The following is a 19,527-nucleotide window of genomic DNA, read 5'->3' as shown; positions in this document are numbered from 1 at the left end:
TTGCCACAGCTAGTGTACTCTTGAAAAAATCCTATTCTGTTTTCATAGCATACTAGTATTTCATGTTTGAAAGCATGACATACCCTGTTTATCTGATTGTAATTGTTGTTATTAACATCGGACAGAAGAGTCCATATTAGATGTTAAGGCACCAAGAACTTAAATCGTCTGCTAAAAGGTGCTTCCGAAAATACATATTTGTGCTGGTGGTTTTTAAAAGGTTGCTATTGTTCCAACTGATGTTTTGGCAAATGTACCTTCAATTTCAAAAAACATCTACTCTTTTTTTAACTTGAGTGCAATAGTGACATTTGTCTGAACTAATTTTAATCTTTTCATTTGTAACTTGCAGGATTCTCTAAGTGTCATAGATGAGAGAAAATCCTGAGCTGTGTGGAATTTCCAAGTATTGCAATGGAGGTTGCTCGTATCTAGTGATGCCAAACTTGAAATAAACCTAGCTTGTGTAAAACAGACAAACTGAAATAGCTCACAGTTCTGTTACTCTTGTCGTTGTCCATTATCTTTTCAGATTAGGACTGAAAAGAAGGAATTTTCTCTCCTCTTGTTTTCCTCCCCATTTGGATTTTGCATCTAAATAAGGTCCACTTAAAATTTAATAATGATGATGTCAGTGCCATATTACATAAGGTTTCTAAGAGTATAACCTTTCTAAAGGGGCAGGGTAAGAGAATATGTCTCTAATATGGGAAAATACAGAACTCAGTGACGTTCTTTACACCAGTCTATAGTCAGAACGATTAATTTACATTTAATGGGCAGCAAGGACAGGAGCTATATTCTGTGTAAATACGACACCTGAATGCACAAATCAAAACTTTGTTGAGTAGGAAGGGAATTGTGGCCCAGTGAGGGGGAGGATGGTTATTCACTGCTGGTTTCTGTGTCGCAGGGGTCCGTTCAGCGTCGTGCGGCGATGCATCAACCGGGAGACGGGGCAGCAGTTCGCTGTGAAGATCGTCGATGTAGCAAAATTCACTTCAAGTCCTGGATTAAGCACAGAAGGTAAGAATTAATAATTAAGCAAACTCCCAGCAGACAGGTTTTTTTGATTTGTCAGCCATTCTTATGTTTGCTCTCTTTATGATGCTTTCTGGTTTATATTTTATAGAAGTTTTAAAGCAAGGTTGTATGTCTCAAAATTAGCTTTGTGCTTGCATTTCTAATCTTTAGTAGTTTCTGCATATATTCAGTGGTTATCATAAATATTAGAAAGATAGGTCTAAGCCATTTTGCTTTCTGTTTGAATCTTTTTGTCTTAAGAATGTGGATTTTGCAAGGAAAATAGTAGTTCTGAGTCAAAAAAGCATACACAGGAAGTAAAGCAAGAACACATGAGTTTTGGTTTATACTAGTCTAGATTTAGCAAGTAATTTGCTATAAATGGATGTAGACTTGCTATTAAAGTGCAAAGTTATATTAAAAGTTTTTTTAATGTTGTCAGGATTACAGGCAATGCTGCAGAACTGCTACAGTGCAAACACAAGGCTGTAACTCTCTAATGTTTTCTGCTTTAGAGTAAAAAAATCTGTGTTTTACAAGTTGGATACACAACTTGTGTGTGCATAAAGTTCTGTTTTTGCCCTGCATGGAGAAGAGCATTGCCAGCTGAGTGACATTTGCTGTGTTCTCCATGCCCTGTATATTTTTTCTGGAGATGATATTCTTTTGTACAGTAATGTTTTGGGGGGGTTCCACTGATGCCATGAAAGTCCTTGTGAACCCTACTTCAGCAAAAAGGGTCAGTGACTTCTGTTGGTGTTTACAGTATCTTGAGCCTTAATGACTAGCTTGATTTACAAGGTAAATCACAGGTCTTGCCAGATATTTTCATTTAATAATGCCATTGCTGTTTGTTTTTTCTAGCTCTCTAACAAAGTATAAGCCACATTTTCCACAATATTCAGCTTCTAATTGGTTCCATCATGGTTTTGGCAAGTTATACCAAAACCATTGCATTCTGAGCTACTGAATGTTTATTAAAATGATTTGATACCTTTTGACTAAGGTGTGTCCATATTCTTTTTTTTCTAAGCCTCATTTGAGCTGCTGATGATAGGGCCCATTTCTGCCTTTGCTGGAATATTGCCTTCCTGGCTCCATGACAGTAAAAGTCAACCTTTTGAGGCCATGAAGAATTTCTGAAAGGGAAAAGTCGTAGGCAAAAGAGAAGGGACTCATCAGGAGGAAAAGAAAAGCCAACAGTAATAACAGATTAACTGAAAAAAGGATAAATGTGGATGGTTTGCAATTTGTGCCTGGGTCTAAAGAATAGGCTTGGGAGTGTATTAAGAAGTCTGGTGTTTTTCCAATTCCACTTTTGTGTGTGTCGTTGTCATTTTAATTCAAGGTAGCAGATCACTGAGGTATGATCATAAACATTTTCTGGGTTTAGTGGTGCTTTGTTTTGTGGTTTTGGATTGTTGTTTGGGTTTCTTTTTTTTTGTTGTTGTTTTGGGGTTGGTTTTTTAAAAGGTTTTGAATTGTTATGCCTTAGATTTGTAGTATTAAGACACAAAGGCACATAAATATGTAAGCAAGCGTGGAACATGTTCTTACCTCAACATAAGAATGTGAAGTTTTCACAGACTTTTTCCATCTTCTGTACTCTTTGTTTCTCCTCTGTTTTTCATTGGCTTGTTTTTGACTTGGGTGGTTTTTTTGCACCTCTACTCCATCTAGGTTCTTGGGGGGTTTTAAAGATTTTTTTTTTTTTAGTTTGTTTATTTCTGATGAGGCATTCCTTAAGCATGTTGGTGGGCAGCCACCATGGTGGTATTGGGATAAAGTAAATATACCTGTGAGGAAGCTGTGTTTGTAAACTGTGTTAAAGTGTGAGCTGTAATAAAGTGATACCATTAACCCTTGGAGATACTCTTGACCTTGAAGTTTTGACCTCTGCAAGTTCAATTTGCTCTTGAAGGTTATTTTTGCACAACTCTCCACCTCCAGTCTTTCTTTGAGGCACAAGAGTGGGAGAACAAGACATTCTGCATGTGAGGGAGCTGATGACAATTCCTTCCATTAATTCTTATATATACAGAGAGCTTAGAGCTAAAGGTCCCAATATGCCTCCACACTTTCAGATTAAATCTAAAAAGTCTTTGTTCTTGAATGCTTTTACATAAATACCCCTGTAGGATGATGTTTTTATGGGTAAAAGCTTCATTTTTGTTTGTCAGCAGTGTACTCTTGTGGCAGAGGCAGCCAACTGCAGAGCAGAGCAGAGTGCAGCCAGCAAGGCAAAGCAAGTGGTTGTTCCCTCTCTTCATGCCTTGTGGGGCCACACCTGGAGCACTCTGTGCAGTCTTGCTTTCTCCAGTACAAGAAAAGCAATGATGTGCTGGCAGGAGTCCAGCAGAGATGGACTGAGTTGGTCAAGCCTTAATAAGAGAAGCTGAGATGAGGTTTGGTGCTGTCTTCAATTACTTCATAAAAGGATATAGAGCAGATGGAGCCAATCTCTTGATTTGGCTACACGGTGAAACAACAAAAGGCCATGTGGACAAATTGCAACATGAAGAAATGCCAATTAGAACAAGGAAAGAAAAATCTGCACCTGATTGCACAGAGAGTTCGTGGAGAACATCCTCAGAGATGCTCAGAAGTGGATTGCACGAGGCTGCAGGCTGCCAGGTCTGTTTTGACCTGCTTGGTGCAAGAGTTTGGACTAGGTCACCTCCAGAAGGTCCTTCCAACCTAGATGATCCTGTGGTGTTTGTAGCAATGTGTAATCCGTGGGCCAATATAGTTGCAATTCTACACAGGGAGAGAATTTAGGCATAGCATTACTGTGCTAAAAAGGAGATAATTTAAAACTAGTTTTGATCCAATTTTTTGAAACAGGTTTTGATTTCTTTAACCTGTGAGCCAGCTGGGCACCAAATATGTTTTAAAGGGACTATTTTCTAAACAATTCATTTAGAAAAATACATACTGGTGTCTTAGAATAATGGTATCTCCTTACCAGGGTAACAAAAACAAGCTGAAATGCTTCTCTGTCATCTAAAGGCTGATGTGTTGCCAGTTGGTGTTATTGTGACCATTTGTGGCATATGATGGAGAAACCAGTAGCTCACAAGACAAACTTTTATCAGGTATGGTGTTCTTTCCATAAGGCTGCTCAATACTCAAAGCATGTGTAGACACAGACATCTCAAGTGATTTTTGTGTCTCGCTGCATCTCTGCAGTGGTTTGATAATAGCAGGGAAAATTAATGCAATGTAATGATGCCTGACAGCTAGCAAATCTAATCTAGGCTAAATTCTATTGGATTTATGTATTAGTATTCATGGTCTTACATATTGTGTATCATCAATCTCTGTAGTGTTGTAATTCAACCATATTAATGAAGTATATTGACACCTTGTCACTGCTCAAGTGGCCACATGATCTGCTGGATTAATGTTGGATATTTTACATGTTGAAAGATTCTACTACAGTTCACTCATCTCACAGAGATACAAAAAAAATCAAAAATAAGAAAATGTGAAGGTTTAATATTTTTAGACATAAGAGTCTCTGTTTTGCTGTTCAGTGGAGAGAATCCATGTGGAAGAGTACTCGATGCTCTCAGAAGCCAGTAGTAGTAAACTCATTGAGTCTGAAAACATATATCACTGTAAATAAACTTATTTTCAAGTACAGCTCTTAGTTGCTATACTCAGAACTTTTGGTGTAGGAGACTGTGAGAAGCATGTTCCTTATTTCTGAGTTTGTTACAGCTCACGTCTTAGTTTGACTGTCCATTTCCTCTGCTTCTCCTTCACATCCCATGCTTTTTCTCTTATGTTTTTTCTCTGCACAGCTTACATGTCTGATTTTTAGTTACCTGTTCTAACACCAAATATCTCTTAAGTGCAGGCACCATTTCTCAGGAGCAGAATGGTGATCAGTCCTTACTACTTAGAAGCCAATACACATTATTTATCTGCCTTTTCTTAAATCCAGATTGCTTTCTTTTAACATGCTGAGTGTTTTTTGAAGCGATTTAAGGGGTGGTGTTTTGTGCTTACAGTGCACTGAAGTTGTTGTTCAGAATTTAATTCAACATATATTAGATTTTCTTACCTGTAGTTCATTTCTATAGAAATGTCCTCACAAAGAAGGTGGTTACCAGTACTTCTCCAGCCTTCTAACACTCTACACCTTATTTGTTAGGTTGATGTGTGTGGTTGATGTACAGGTTTGTATACATTCAGGCCACTGGGAAGCTGAATGAATAAGCTGATAAGGACAGATTGAGGTTTCCTTCAGAATCAAACTGGTTCTTCTGGAAGCAGGCTGTGAGGACATTCTGCAAAATGCTTTTGTTTGTGACAAAGAGCAAAATTGTAGCCAAGAAAGCAGTGTTTTAAATACAGTTCTTGGACTACTTCTAGCACAGAGAGGGGCAAGATAATTGAATGGAAACTGGCCTTGCTATGGATCATCCCCTTCAGGAGAATAATTCCAAAATTATTTAATGGGGCATTGGAATGAAAACTGGGAGGGTTTTGTTGTGTTTTAGTTCTTGTCTTGAGGGGTTTTTTTTTCCACAGAGGGGCTCACAGATCTTATCCCTGACTAACTTTCATATTGTGAGAGATTTTCTTAAAGTTGAGATCTTACTCTTGTTCTGCTTATTTCATTAAACAGCCTACCCTTGTTGGTTTTCTTCTTTTTATTTATTTAATTTATTTAGACTTTCATTTTTTAGAATCATTTTGTCAGGGCAGTGTTTTCAAAAGGCTTTATTTAGTTCATAGTGAAATGGCATGACAGTATCTTCAGCTTTTGGTACTGGAAGGCTGTAGTGAATCATAAGTTATTTTTCACAGAAGTATCTGTAAGATTCTGCACTTCCCTCCCTGCGTGTTTTCAAGGGTTTCAGAAAAAAAAGGTACTGTCAGCATTGAACTCATCTCTTTTGAGTAAAAAATACTACAAATCTGTATGTCATCATATTTCACGATAGTGTACCATATATAGACTGGATCTGAAGAAAGAACAAGTGAGTCATTGCCTTTGATGTGGAAATACCAACTAATCTGGAATTTCTGGTTGTTATCAGTTCTGTGTTGTACCATATCTCACAGATCAAGGCCAGGTGCTTTCCTTCTGTGTGACATTATTGGGCCCACACCTGAACTGTTGTGCCCATTTTGGGGCTTCATAATTTGATCTGGAAAGGTCCCTGCAAAGGACAAGATAATCAGGACCCTGCAGGACGCAGTGGGCAAAGAGAGGTTGAAGAAGCTGGGTTTGTTTGGTCTGGTAAAGAGGAGGCTGAAAGGGTGTTATAATGTGGTCTACAGCTACAAAAGTGTCAGAGCCAAGGTGTCCTTGAGTGGAAGCTGCTGGAACACAGGGAAATGCCGGGAATTGTTGCTTGGAAGGTTCAGGTTGGACATGGTTTTCAAGAGTTTGCTCAATGAAATCACAGCAATCCTGACCCAGTGTGTCCAGTAATGTCACGCTGAATGGTGGTTGGACCCAATGTCCATCAGAGGTCATTTCCCACCAGCTTTTCTGTGATCTAATGAAAGCAGGAGGAAGGAACCATTATAGGTTTCATTTCACTGCAGGCAGAAAATACAAGTGTGGCCGCATTTCTCTTCACAGAGAAAAGCAAGGCACAATTTTTCCCGAGGATTTTCTGGGAAAGGCAGAGAGAAGCCTCAAAGAGTAAAACAATTCTTACCTCTATTCTCTGCCCTTGTTGTTTTGCACATGTGGAATGTGTTGGAAGATTGTTTACCTGAAGGAATTTGGTAGTTGGATTCTGCTGAGGATTGTTTTGTTTCCTTGGCCAGTCGCACAAAGCTGTGTCCTGACTGTCAGAAGACAGCCACGAGCTTTTCAGTAGTTAGAAGTATGATATAGTATAGTAGTATCTCTCTTTAATATAATGTAAAATAGTATAGTTTTAATAAAGTGAGTGTTCAGCATTCCAAAACCTTGGAGTCAGATGCCAATCATTTCCTTCATCGGGGCGCATGCTAATACTATATGTGAGGATATTTCAGAGAGTGAAAAACGATGTACCAGCTTGACTTTGCTTTTGAATTGCCATTTTAACCCTATAAGAAGCTATAATCCAAGTATTTAGTGACTGTAGTGTTGCAGGTAAAACTGTTACACATGAGTTTTCTTGAAGATTCATCTCATGTGTGTGTCTCAGTGGTGAAGAGTTTGAGGCATCTTTTTATAGACCGCAAAAATCACATGGTATTAGTGATGCCTCGGTTCATAAGCAAATGCACAAATGTGGAATTTTGAAAAGAAACTCTAAAATCTTGGTAGCTGACTGTCATGGAGTTTATGTTGCTGGTGCTTAAAATACCACTACAGTTTCTGTGTGGGCTGTATAAACAATAGAGGTAGGAAGAATTTCAATTAACCATGTATCTGTGGCAATATAAAATCAAATATTAAAAACGCTTTTTAGGAATTTTTTTTCTTTAAAAAGAATGTCTGATGGGTCATGATGGAAGGGACCTGTAGTAATTTATGCTTCTCAGGAGGACTTGAAGATCAATACTTGAAGTCACTTTTGATGTTTGTAATTGGAAGACTCTGCCTTTCTGGGGAATGAATTGTTCCTGACTCAGTTCTCCTGCTCCCACAAAGCGGGAGAACCAAGACCAGGAACTGGTCCTGTTTTGGTACAGGAAATCTTACCTGAGCCTTTCTGAGAGGGGTTTGCTTCTCTTAACTTAATAAAGGGCTTGGGGTTTCTTCTTTATTTTTCTGGAGAAGCTGTCAGCTGGTTTGGTTATAAATGCAGTTCTTTCTATGAGGAGTACAAATTTCATAAATGTCTAACTTTAATAGCTCTTCTGTGACTTTCATAAACAAAGTGTCATTAGAATTAAATACTTCTATGCAGAAATGTAAGATGAGATGGAAGCAGGCTTTTGCCCCAGCAGACACTTCTATAAGTGTGGCAGCATGTTAACCATAGAACAGATCCATATAAAGGATCACAGGAATGCATGAACACTTAACAAGAGTTCCTTTCTAAGGGCTCATTTTATCCTTGCTCCTGGAAGTCAGTTCACTGAAGAAATGGTGCCCATGTTTCTCTGGTTGTAATTGCAGAATTCAGTCTTGGGGCCACGTTTCACCTTTTTTCTTTTTTTTTTTTTTTTTTTTCTTTGAAGTGTAAAATATAGCATTTTGTATGAGGGGTCTTCTGGGTTTTTTTAGGATTTCTTGGCATATGCCTGGATACAGGCTTCCAGGAGCGGGATACTAAGTGTCACTGACCAAATTATCATTGTTTTGACCTTGTTTAGAGTCACACAGGAAAACTTGATTCATCCCAGGAAGCAAATATGATGTTCTGTAGGGAACTACGGCCTATTATCCAGATCATAAGCAAAGAGTTATAGAGATCAACTACATGGTATTACTTTATTTCAAGAACATAAAATTTCTGGAAATACTGATGCAGGCATATTAACAGTGTTAATGAAACATTTTTCTTTTCCATCTTCAGCAGGGAAAGTATAGCTTGGGAATTTATTACACCGACTTTAAAGCATAAAAAGCATATTTACCTTATTTTTTTATGCACTGTTGCTTAAGTAGAAGGAAAATAATTAAGTCTTTATGTGTTGCAAGCAATTGGTTCTTTATTCCTTCTAATCAGTCTCCAGAAAAAGGACAGCTTTGCTGTGTGACTTCAGTCCCTTGCCTTTAACATGTGTCTGATTTTCTGGGTTTAGTACAGCACTGAACACACAATGGCTCTGCAGGAGTGCTCCTCTTCCTCCCTCTCTTTTAATCCTTGCTGCTTGGCTGCGTGCTGGCTGACAGCTTTGTTCTTCTGCTCTTGGTTTCACTGTGGTGCCAGCACTGAAAAATTACTGCTATGTCCAGTGGCTGAAACCACTGTGGACTTGCTGCCAGATGTTTACCTAAGATTATCATGAAGCTGCTTTTGAGAAAGGTGTCGTGCAGCTGAGCAGCAAGTGCAGGCAACATTTCCCAGCTTTATAAATAAAAATGGTATGCTTTACAGGTTTCAAAATGCAATTACATCAGGTGTATTTAACTGCCATTTTAATAAATATTCATTCTAAGAATAACTTATTAGAGTGCTAATTAAAAAATTGCTGTATCTTGGAATTCTTAGAACACATATAATAATGGAAATTATTATGTAATTAGCACTAAAAAGAATTTATGCAGCAGATAATAGATAATTTAACTGTTATTTTTGTTACATAACTGAGTATTCAGTTGGCCTAGTTTGGGGTTTTTTAAGTAATCATAATTGATTAAAAAGTGCTCCTATAGTAGCATCTCTGTAATCTTCTTTCTCACTTTATGTGAGAGGCACTAGAACAGGTTACCCAGGGAAATTTTGGAGAAGTGTTCAAGGCAAAGTTGGACAGGGCTTTGAGCAGCCTGGTCTAGTGGGAGGTGTCCCTGCCCCTGGCAGGGGGTTTGGGACTACGTGGGCTTTAAGGGCCTTTCCAACCCAAACTATCCTGTGATTCTATAGCACACTTCCATATATGTGAAATAAGAAAATATTCACATTCACATTTGTAAACAACAACATGAGACCAATGCCAAGAAATATTATTATGAAAACTTCCTTTAAACTTCATGTCATCTAACTCAGTGAAATAAGGTTTTTCACTTAAAAGTTAATTCCTCTTTGTACATACAATATAGGGCTTAGGGACCATTTGATTGACGTCTTTACTGAAATAACTAGTGAATCTGTGTGGGGAGTATATAATATTGAACCATTTTTCAAGGAAATAAACATAATTTATCTTCATTTTGGTCATTTCAAGTGTTACAGAATATTTGCTAATTCAGGAAAACTTCAGTGAAGTCTTATATTTATGTATCACCTCAACTGGACAAAAGCTGGTTGGTCCTTGAAATCTATTGTTTGAATCCCATCTGTTCCTAGGAGCTCACAACCATTTAGAATGCAGGTTTCACTGAAAATTAAACTTAAAAATACTTCAAATTCTTAGTAGATTTGGCAGAAACATTTTCAGATAGTTCTTGTGATCCAGCATGAATCACAGAAGTACAATGGTACGCTGCAGTTAATACTGCTTATTCCAAACAGGATGATGCCTGTGGGTGTACTGAATAGCTCACAAAGTCTTGGAGATAGCTGTCCTGGGTTTGTTCTGTGGGGGTTTTGCCAGTGGGTAAGCTTGTCATTGAAATGCTCATCCCAGTCAGCTACAGGTGCTTCCTCAGTCAGGCACTCTGAATGTGACTCTGCTTTGCAAATCATATCTCCCAAACCATGGTGTGAAAGATTGTAGCTGAGCAGGTTTCTAAAGAGCCTAATCCTTGCTTTACCCAGAAATAAAATATCACAGGCTCACTTCACTGTTATTCAAAAAATACTTTAAAATCTCATACTATTTCAGCCTTGTCTGTCCCTTTACTGAATATTTAGTTGGATGCACAGGATAGTTTGAGAGCATCAAGACTTAGTTATTTGCATTTGGTATTTAAATATGTGAAGTATGCAGTGAAAGAGATGTCTAAGAACTCAGTGTTGTGTCAGTCTGAAACAGGCCTGGAGCACCTGAGAATAATGAATTGTTAAATTGTAAATCATTGTAGATTGATGATTATAAAGCATCTGTTTACACAGATGTGCACCCAGAAATGCTGACAGAGTTTAGAGGTTTCACAGAGAGGACGTTCAGGATGATCTTTGAATGAACAAATTGGGGGAGAGGTTCGAAGGACTGAAGGAGAACATACAGCTCTCCTGTGCTGGTCCTGGTGGGCACCGAGGTGAGCAGGAGCCAGCCAAGAGCCCTGTGGTAAAGAGCAGCCAGTGGTATCCTGGGCTGCCTTAGACAAAGTATTGGCAGCAGGTGTTCCTTTGTGGGTGTGCAGATGAGGTTTTACAACAGAACCTAATGTTTTTCTTTTCTAAAACCCTGGTTTAATTACAGCATCCTTCAGTGTTTGAGACAGAATTTGAGTAAAGCAAATTTATTTGAAAATAAATTTAGCTTGGAGGGATAAGGAAGGATATTCCTGCTGCAGCTGTCCTACAGCAGTAAACAATGCTTGAAGCTTCTACCAATACAATAAGCCAAATGACAAAAGTGTGTTTCTTCACCCTCTTTGCAAAGCGAAGTCTTAATTAAATTTATTTTTAAAAATCTGCAAGTACGCTTTTAAAAAGGTTTATTTTATAAACACAGCCAAAACTTCATTCTTAAACATTGTTGTCTTTAATTTCTGCAGAATTCGTGAGGTATGTCCAACTCCTGTTCTGAAAAATTAAAATGCTTTTCAGAACACTTCTGTCTCTGTACACACTCTGTACTCATCTAATGAATCGTGGTTCTTGCCAATGGTCCAGAAATAGGCTCTATCTGTGCTTGCTGGAATTCAGGCTGGTTACAAACACAGGGAAGGAAGATAATAAGCATCAGCTGTATTTTCAAATATTTTCTGTTTGGATGTGCTAGCGTGTATTCTGTTCTGGGTTTGTGCAGTCAACAAGATTCAAAATTCATTGCAGCTGAGCTGCAGTTTCTGTTAATTCATTGATCCAGAGAGAACCTTTTTTGACTCTTAAATGCTGGGGTTTGTTGTTTTGTGAATCTAAAAGTATATGTCACTGTGGTATGATAAATAATGATCCTTGTGCAATAGCACTGTTAGAGTGACAAACCTGTATCCTGCCATAGCAGTAGGACATGGGTAAAACCCCTGTCTTTTGGTTGTGTGGGTTTTGGTTGGGACAGTTTCAATCTTTTGCAAATCTTGCCTAAAGTATTTATTTTATTTATTTATTTGTTTATTTTATGAAAGCAAAATTCACGGTTTCTGATGCACAGATTCCTGTTCTTTTGTAGTGTCCAGTTTTCTGCTGAGTTTGGTAGGTACATCACAATCTTGGGCAATTTTCCCATCAGTCAGCTACAAACATTCCTCTTGGAGTTTTTCTGCACTTACTGGTGTTTTAAAGGGATTGGAGATGAACATGGATTTGAGCTATAGGCAGTGAAAATCTGCAGTAAAGATGTGTTAGCAAATCTTAATGGACCCCCTAAATAATCAGCTGGGAGTGAGAATGATAGAGTTTTAAATGGGGGGCATATTTTTGATCTGTAGTGTGTATATGTCTATATATTCATAATAAAATGAACACACATAGCAAAATCCTCCTATGATCCAACTGCTCTTCCAGATGAAAAATTAAGCATGGAAAAAAAGGTGAAGCTGAAGACTGGTGACAGAGTTCCACAATCTGTACTGCAGTTGTAGAAACTGCACACTGATCTCCATGGAATTTTTCATTCTAACATCTGCATCAGCAAATACTAATGAGTAATACATGAAATATGTAGAAGCTGAGAGATCTGCATAGTATGTCATTATGTAGGAGAGTGTTTAATCCAGTTGTACACAGTGCCAACCAATGGCTTTTTCCCAGGGTAAGAGTTACTTCAGAAGGGGAAAAGAGAACAGATTTGTAATCTTTTTAAGTAAAGAAAATCTTTGAGAAAAGACAAAGATTATGAGAAACAATTAGGTCTGCTTGATATGAAGGCAGATGGAAATACTTGTGTTTGGAAACTATCTTGTAAAAGTATCTCTTGGCTAACATACACAGTAGAATACTGAAGCTTTTTAGCTGCTCAGTCGAGAGAAGCATGAAAATTTAAATAAGTCTAAGACCTGAAAGTCCTGAGGAGATCTATGAACTTGTTTCTTCAAGACTTTCTACATTTTTTCTGATGTTCGAGTTCTACCATCTCTACCATCTGTTTTCTTCCAGTATATTATGTTTTAATAATATTAAAAGATAATATTATTGTTTTAATAATATTAAAACAAACTCCTTGTTTTAATGGAGTGAAAAAAATTAGGGACGAGCAATAAATTATTGTCTGTATAGTTACGTTTTAGATAAAAATCCACTTAGTAAAACCTTGAATGAACATATTTTATATTAATTAAATTTTATCCTTAATACTGCATTGATTTTTTTCTGGTTCTGTGTTTTAAAACTGCTACATGTATAAGCAGTAACTTTGAGAGAGAGACCTCTGTTAACCAGCTCTGTGTGTTACTGAGCACTTTCTGGCATGGCATTTTCCAGCTACAAGCCATTTATTTTAATGATGACATTTACCAGGGACAGGCTACTCACACTGAATATATTGTATGTATTTGATTTCCTAATATGAGTCCAACCAACAAATACACACAGTGACAGTGAGTAAATTGGCAATGTAAGTAAAATCACTGTGATCTATGGTTGGTTTACTTAAAATGTATGACACAGATTTTCATGGGAGGTTGTTTTTTTAAAATCACTTCAGATGAGTAAGATTTATGGTGTGTTTCTTGGTTGGGGGAAGGGGTTTGTTCTGTGTATTTCTTTTGCCTGCAATATTCAGTGGTCATTTTTTTTTTCTTTCTGTTTTTTGAAGTTGCTGTAATAGGAAAAGCCCAATTGCAAAAGAGGCTGGTGCTAAAAAGTAATGTTTTGTTGTTTCAGAGTGTCTTAGCATTTGTTAAGGCAGTTAAATGAGAACTTAATTTTAATACTTTAAATAACTAAAAAATTACTTTACAGATATATTCTAAGTTCCACTGAAAGCTCCTAGCACAGTCAGCAGTCTAAACCCCAAGCTTCTTGATTTCCTTTAGAAGACTAACTAAATAAAGTTAAATTTTAAAAATATAGTTTTATCTACTGTGACAGAACCAGTTACTGCAGATTTCTTAATGTCTGTCACTTTTAACACTGGCTGTGATATAGTGACAATTTACAGTTGCAGGTCTTACTGAAAATGTTGCCTTAGTTTATAGCGTTATGAATAGTGAAAATGATTTATGAAATACTACTTTGCCTGAGCAAAGTAGATTTTTTTTTTCCTTTGCCAAATCAAATTAGGATTTGAATCCAAGTTGCTACCACAAAAATGTATATTACAATATGTATATGTTACACATCTCTCTTCAGGTCTGTACAGGTTATCATTGCTGTACCCTCTGTGTGCTCCATTCTCTTTGAAAAGCTGTTCCAAGCTGGAGCCTGTGTTTCCAGCACAGGGCTGGACAAGTGGGGCTGACAGGTTTGCAAAGAAGCTTTTCATCTCTGATGTTGTAGGTCTACAAGAGCCAATCTTGTGCTGCAGGCTGCTGGGGCACACATCATCTCCACCTCTGAATAGCTTATCTGATAGAGGGGAAAACCACTAAAGGAGCTGAGCTGGGATTCCCTGGAAATGTAGGATGGTGACATCCAGGGCTATTAGGTGTGACTGTGTGTGCAGTGTGTGGGTGAGTGTCAGTGCTTTGCATCCTCCCCTTCCCCCTCAGGAGGACTGAACAGCTCCTGGCTGCTGAAGGGGAAGGGAAAGCTCTATTTCTTCATTCCACCTTCCTTACTCTGCTGTCCTGTGGCTCCATTTGGGTTTGGTTTGGTACTTTTTTTACCTTTGGGCTGTTTATTTTAATTCAAGTTGAGGGAAAAAGTGAATAGAGGACTTGCACCCTAAGTCTCCTAGTCTTTACTGTCTTGTTGATTGACTTGCTTCCTATTTTAAATGCAGCTTATTTAGAAACCTGTTAGGGTTGAAGAGGAATTATCCTGTTAAGGGGAAAAGCACGAGCAAACATAGTTTGAGTTTGTTTAGTTGAGACTTTTGATATTCCCTTTAGGGGAAGATAATTCTGTGTGCTGTGTGTTATACTGGAGTCTGAAATAAACTGGTGTGAGATGATCAGAAAACAGAAAAGATTTTCACTTCTTTCATGGGCTACCAGTGACTTTGTTTAAGACAGGAATGTAGTCTGGATTTTTGGAGTAGTAACTCTAGGAGCATGTATTGTCAATAGCCATGGTTGATACCACAGATCTTTCCTAAATAGCTCATAGGCATTGTTCTGGATTTGGGTTTTTTTTTGCCTTAAACTACAAGCACCCTACCTGGAGAAAGTGCATGCACATGGTAACACAGCGGAGGGCGAGGAGAAAGATAAGCTACTATATATTGCAGTTCTGGTAAGAATTGAGGCTGTGTTCCTGTCCACTTGGTAGGACTGGTCAGCAAATAAATACCAATTAAAGATTTGAAAATATGCACCTTGTTCTAGAAATGGTCTGGGCTACCAGGCTTTTTGCCACTAGTTTTCTTGTTTTGGTCATGTCTTGTTTATTGGTGTGGTCTGTCTGTGTGATTAACTCCTCTTATTCTGGATTACTGAAGGTGATTCAGCTCCTTTTGTGTCAGCATCCTAACTTTTACCCACCACATACCCAAATGAAGAGTTTACTAATTTGAAGGAAATTCTAATCAATTTAATTAATTGTCAGTTAACAGACTTTTAATTACTGATTCTGATATTGAAAAAAACAAATTCAAGCTTAGGCAAAACATGCCTCCCCCTCCCTGATCTCCATCCCAGTGGCCACACGTTGGCTTTTTCACTCCGATATGAAGACTTGGTCATTTGCTGATTCAGGGCACTGCTTTGTTCATTGCTTATCCTTCTGTGTTTTATAACACAATCAAATCTTCTGCCTTGGTCATGTTGTGTTTAGTAACTACTGAGGAATTATAGGCTGTACAGTAACAGTCAAAGCTATTCACGGCTTCAGGGCAGGTTAATCTGTGTTGCAAATGCTGGTCGGAGGACTGAGGGCACTCACATGTGCCAAGATCTTTGGAATAAAACAATATTTTAATATCTATTCTGGAGGGGTTTTTTTTTCTTTTTATAAAAATAATTTACATTTTGAAGTCTTTTGCTCTCTTCCATGTAGTAAGAACTGCTGCAAGAAAATTGGGGTTTTTCAGTGTTATAAACCCAGATGGGAGAGAGGGTCTCTTTATAAAATTGTGTCTCTTCTGTGTCAGCATTTAGACATGTTATGTTGCAGAACAGAGCTTTAGAGCTGGTCATGCTGTGGTGACAGGTTGTTTGCTGATAGGAAGGCAGGTTCATATCCTGAATCAAATCTGTATCCTCATGTGGCACTGCAGTAACTTGATTCCCCCTTGCTCTCAGCATTACACTTCACTATCATCTTTGCCTCTTGCAAACTGATGGCTGGATTTGCACAAAGGAAGTAGCTCCTCTGAAGAATATTGTACCAGGTGAGGAGGATTCTGCAGTCCTTTGTTTTGCTGAATTTGCAATTACTCTTCTGAGTAACAGGCCTTGGACTTTCAGTACCTGTACGTGCTTTGTTACCTCTGTTTGAATCTGTGTTTGTGATTGTCCTGGTTTGTCTGCTGGCCCAAAACACAAATCAATTACAATTGGTCTGGTTCTGAGGTTGCTTCTAACAAGTAGGAACTGATAAATGTGGAGGCAGTGGCTTTGCTGTGATAAGGCAAGTTTCAGGATTTGCTTCATATGTCTTTGAAGATTCTACCCTGCTTTATCAGTTGGTACAAAGCTGCTAAGTTTTGCATCACTGCACCCTTTCTCCACTTATGTTTTGTAGGTACTGGGTGCATAGTTGTGCACTTGTGCATGGTTTTGTTTTGCCCTTCTTGTAATTAATGAGGAGAAGGTAAGAGTTCCTTACCTCACCAAGTGAACCAGATTCTGGCTTTGTATCCCTACAGATTGAACTTTCCACTGCAACTTGTCTGAGACTGCGAGAGCTTAAAGAATCCTGTTCCTTTCATAGCTGGATGGAGCCTGTCTGGCAGCAGACAGTCTTGCTGTGGTAGTAGTAAGTTAATTGATGTCACTTAGACATTTGCATGTAGCAAAAGTTGAAGTCCTGTTCCTTTCATAGCTGGATGGAGCCTGTCTGGCAGCAGGCAGTCTTGCTGTGGTAGTAAGTTAATTGATGTCACTTTGACATTTGCATATAGCAAAAGTTGAACCAAATGAAGAAGGGCCCAATTCCTGACGAGATTGAGAGACTTTAAGGACTACAGTGATGTAACACTAATTTTCTTTGCAATGTGGTATGTGTTGTTGCTCGTTTGTGTAAATGGAGATCTTGGTAGCTTTTGGTTCTCTGAAACACTCTGGGAGGGACAAAGCAGTTTGTTTGTGTTCCTGTGATGTAACACTAATTTTCTTTGCAATGTGGTATGTGTTGTTACTCGTTTGTGTAAATGGAGATGTTGGTAGCTTTTGGTTCTCTGAAGCACTCTGGAGGGAGGGACAGAGCAGTTTTTTTTGTGTTCCTAAATTACTGTGGTGTAAATTGTCATTTTCAACTGGTCTGGAGGCTTTTGCACAAAGGCTGACCCAGAAAAGTGTTGAGATCTGGGAGCTGGCTTTGGTGGCATCCTCTCCACCGGACCTGTTTCCAAGAAGGGCTGTGTGTTTCAGGGATCAGGAGTCAGGAGAGCTTGTTCAAACAAGCCAGCTCTGTTCTAGGCCTTGCCTGAGCCTCCTGCCTGGGCAGGGCTCTGGTGGGTCCTGTTGCAACTCCATGGCTCCTTAGATCTTGAAAGATGATACAAAGTCAATGGTTTCTACCCTTTCATCTGATGCTTTCCTGATAATTATTTCAATGTCCAAGTCCGTTCTCCACCAGATTTTACCCATGCAAAGAGTGATCAAACTTCAACTCAAAGATCAGTTATTGCTGAAGGTTTTGTAACTTGTAGTATCAGGTGAGTACGGTGAACATGTGTTGTAGTAGTGAGGAATATCTGTATACTAGAAAAATAATAAAATTATTTAACTTTTAAATTTAGAAAATGGAAGCCTTTGTAAATTTTCTTGCAAGGTTGGAAGTTCTTTGTGCTTGCTGATTTTACTATGTGTAAATAATAGATTTGTATCTCAAAATACTTTTCCAAACTGGAGATGATGAATCAGATTTCATGACTACCAACAGGCTACTGGATTTGTGTAATTTTTATCATGTGAACTTTAGCAGTATTTTAAAGTTAAATTTGCAGTTATAAAACAACAAAACAAAGAAAACACTCTATAGAAGAAATGTTTTCTACATTTGTGCAGTATTTACATTTTTACTTTCATTAACATCTATTGTAGCTGTCCTCAAAGTTTTATTTGGTACGTGTGTTTTTACAAAAACTCTTAAAAATGGAATATGACAGATGTGTTGTTTGCTTTGATTCCAGTATTCATTGCTGACAGCACACAGCATTTTTGTGTCTATGATTGTTCTTAAAATGGCACAAGTATCACTTGAATAATACTGCTTGTGGTAACAAAAGGCTTAAATGGATTCCAGTTTCCTGATTTTCTGTGGCATTTGGGAAACAAAAAGGAGAGGAAAGCCAGTTTAATTTAATAAATTTTCAAGAATGCAGAAAAGTTCAAAGCTTTAGGCTCAGTTTCAGTGCTGAAGGTTCAAAGCTGTAAAAAATGTGTTGAGCTTTAATTGTTCTTTTTTCAGGTTAAGAATGTTATGATGCAGTTAGGCTGTTTTTAAATCCTTCTTACCTAGGAATTATGAATAGGCTAGCCAAACTGATTGTAATATGTAGTATATAAATATATATATATATGTACACACACATATATAAAATTAATTTCTCTGTGCTCTGAGGCCATTTTATTTTCTTAATTAGTTGTTCATGACTGAAGATTTATGGAGAAGGATGATTTAAGCAGTCAAGTCTTAATTCTCCATGTAAATGGAGACTGAGGTGTACTGTAGCTCATAAGAAAAAATAGGTGCAATAATACAGCTATTGTTAGAAAGCATTTGGATGTGCAAAACATGTTCAGTGTGTTTTTATCTGTGAAGGTTTGTGAGATGTCAGGTAGCACCAGTCCAGAACTGACCCTTTGGAGATGTCAGCCCCATTTTCCTGGCACTCCATTTCAGGGGGTGTTCATTGGCATTTCCACAGCTTGTGTTTAGCTGGGCTAATACATCCCCAAGAATCAGGGTCCCTGTAACTTTGAGGTGACCTTACATGGTGCAGACTCAAGTCCATCATGGTTTATTAATCCAGGTATTGACAGGCAGGGACTCTCCTGTATCATCGTGCCCTGAAGCTGCAGAACTGCTGTGCATATACTGCATTTAAGTTCATAAATTCTGCTAGGACCTGAGCTGACTTTTAATTCTGTTGCAGATGCATATACAACCTGCATAAACAGCTCATGGATTTGCAAATTTGAGTTTTTATGTCAAAGTAGCAGGTGCATAATTCATCTCCTTTCTGAGTGGAGTGTTCTACCCCTCCCTGCCTCGGTTTCTTGTTTTCCTGCTGCAGCATTGTGAAGAATGAGAACAGGTTGTGCAGCCTGAGACACACTGGACAGGTTGCTTCACCAGAAGAGACTTGTGAGGGGCGGGAGGTCGGGCTCTGAAATAGTGTTTGCTTCTTCCTTCAAGAAAGGGTGGGGAGAGCACCTTGTGCAACTCCCTGTGCTTCGGATTATTTTCAGAATCCGGACAAGGCTGCATTCAGCCTGAGAGTCGTGCCTTGTCATGTTCAAAGACAGTTTTAATTTTTGTTGTGCAGACAGGAAAGGTGCTCTAAAAAGCCTGTGGAATGGGTCAGGGCCCTCTTTAACTCAGATGACTGATGTGTCAC

At 38.3% G+C, this 19,527-nt stretch overlaps 1 protein-coding gene across 4 annotated transcripts in view; it reads left to right on the top strand.

Annotated features, from left to right (window-relative positions):
• CASK (calcium/calmodulin dependent serine protein kinase) overlaps window positions 1–19,527 on the top strand; it is a 186,486-nt gene that overhangs the window by 47,252 nt on the left and 119,707 nt on the right. For all 4 annotated transcript variants that reach the window (XM_041399779.1, XM_041399777.1, XM_041399778.1 and 1 more), the window contains exon 2: window positions 914–1,026. In XM_041399779.1, the coding sequence (XP_041255713.1) occupies window positions 914–1,026 (113 nt within the window). The remainder of the gene's footprint in view (window positions 1–913; window positions 1,027–19,527) is intronic.

The sequence above is a fragment of the Onychostruthus taczanowskii genome, unplaced genomic scaffold (genome assembly GCF_017590055.1).
Source record: "Onychostruthus taczanowskii isolate IOZ18803 unplaced genomic scaffold, ASM1759005v1 scaffold17, whole genome shotgun sequence".
NCBI classification, from domain to species: domain Eukaryota; kingdom Metazoa; phylum Chordata; class Aves; order Passeriformes; family Passeridae; genus Onychostruthus; species Onychostruthus taczanowskii.
The sequence above is the reverse complement of the archived record's forward strand: the minus strand, read 5'-3'. Positions and strand labels throughout refer to the sequence as shown.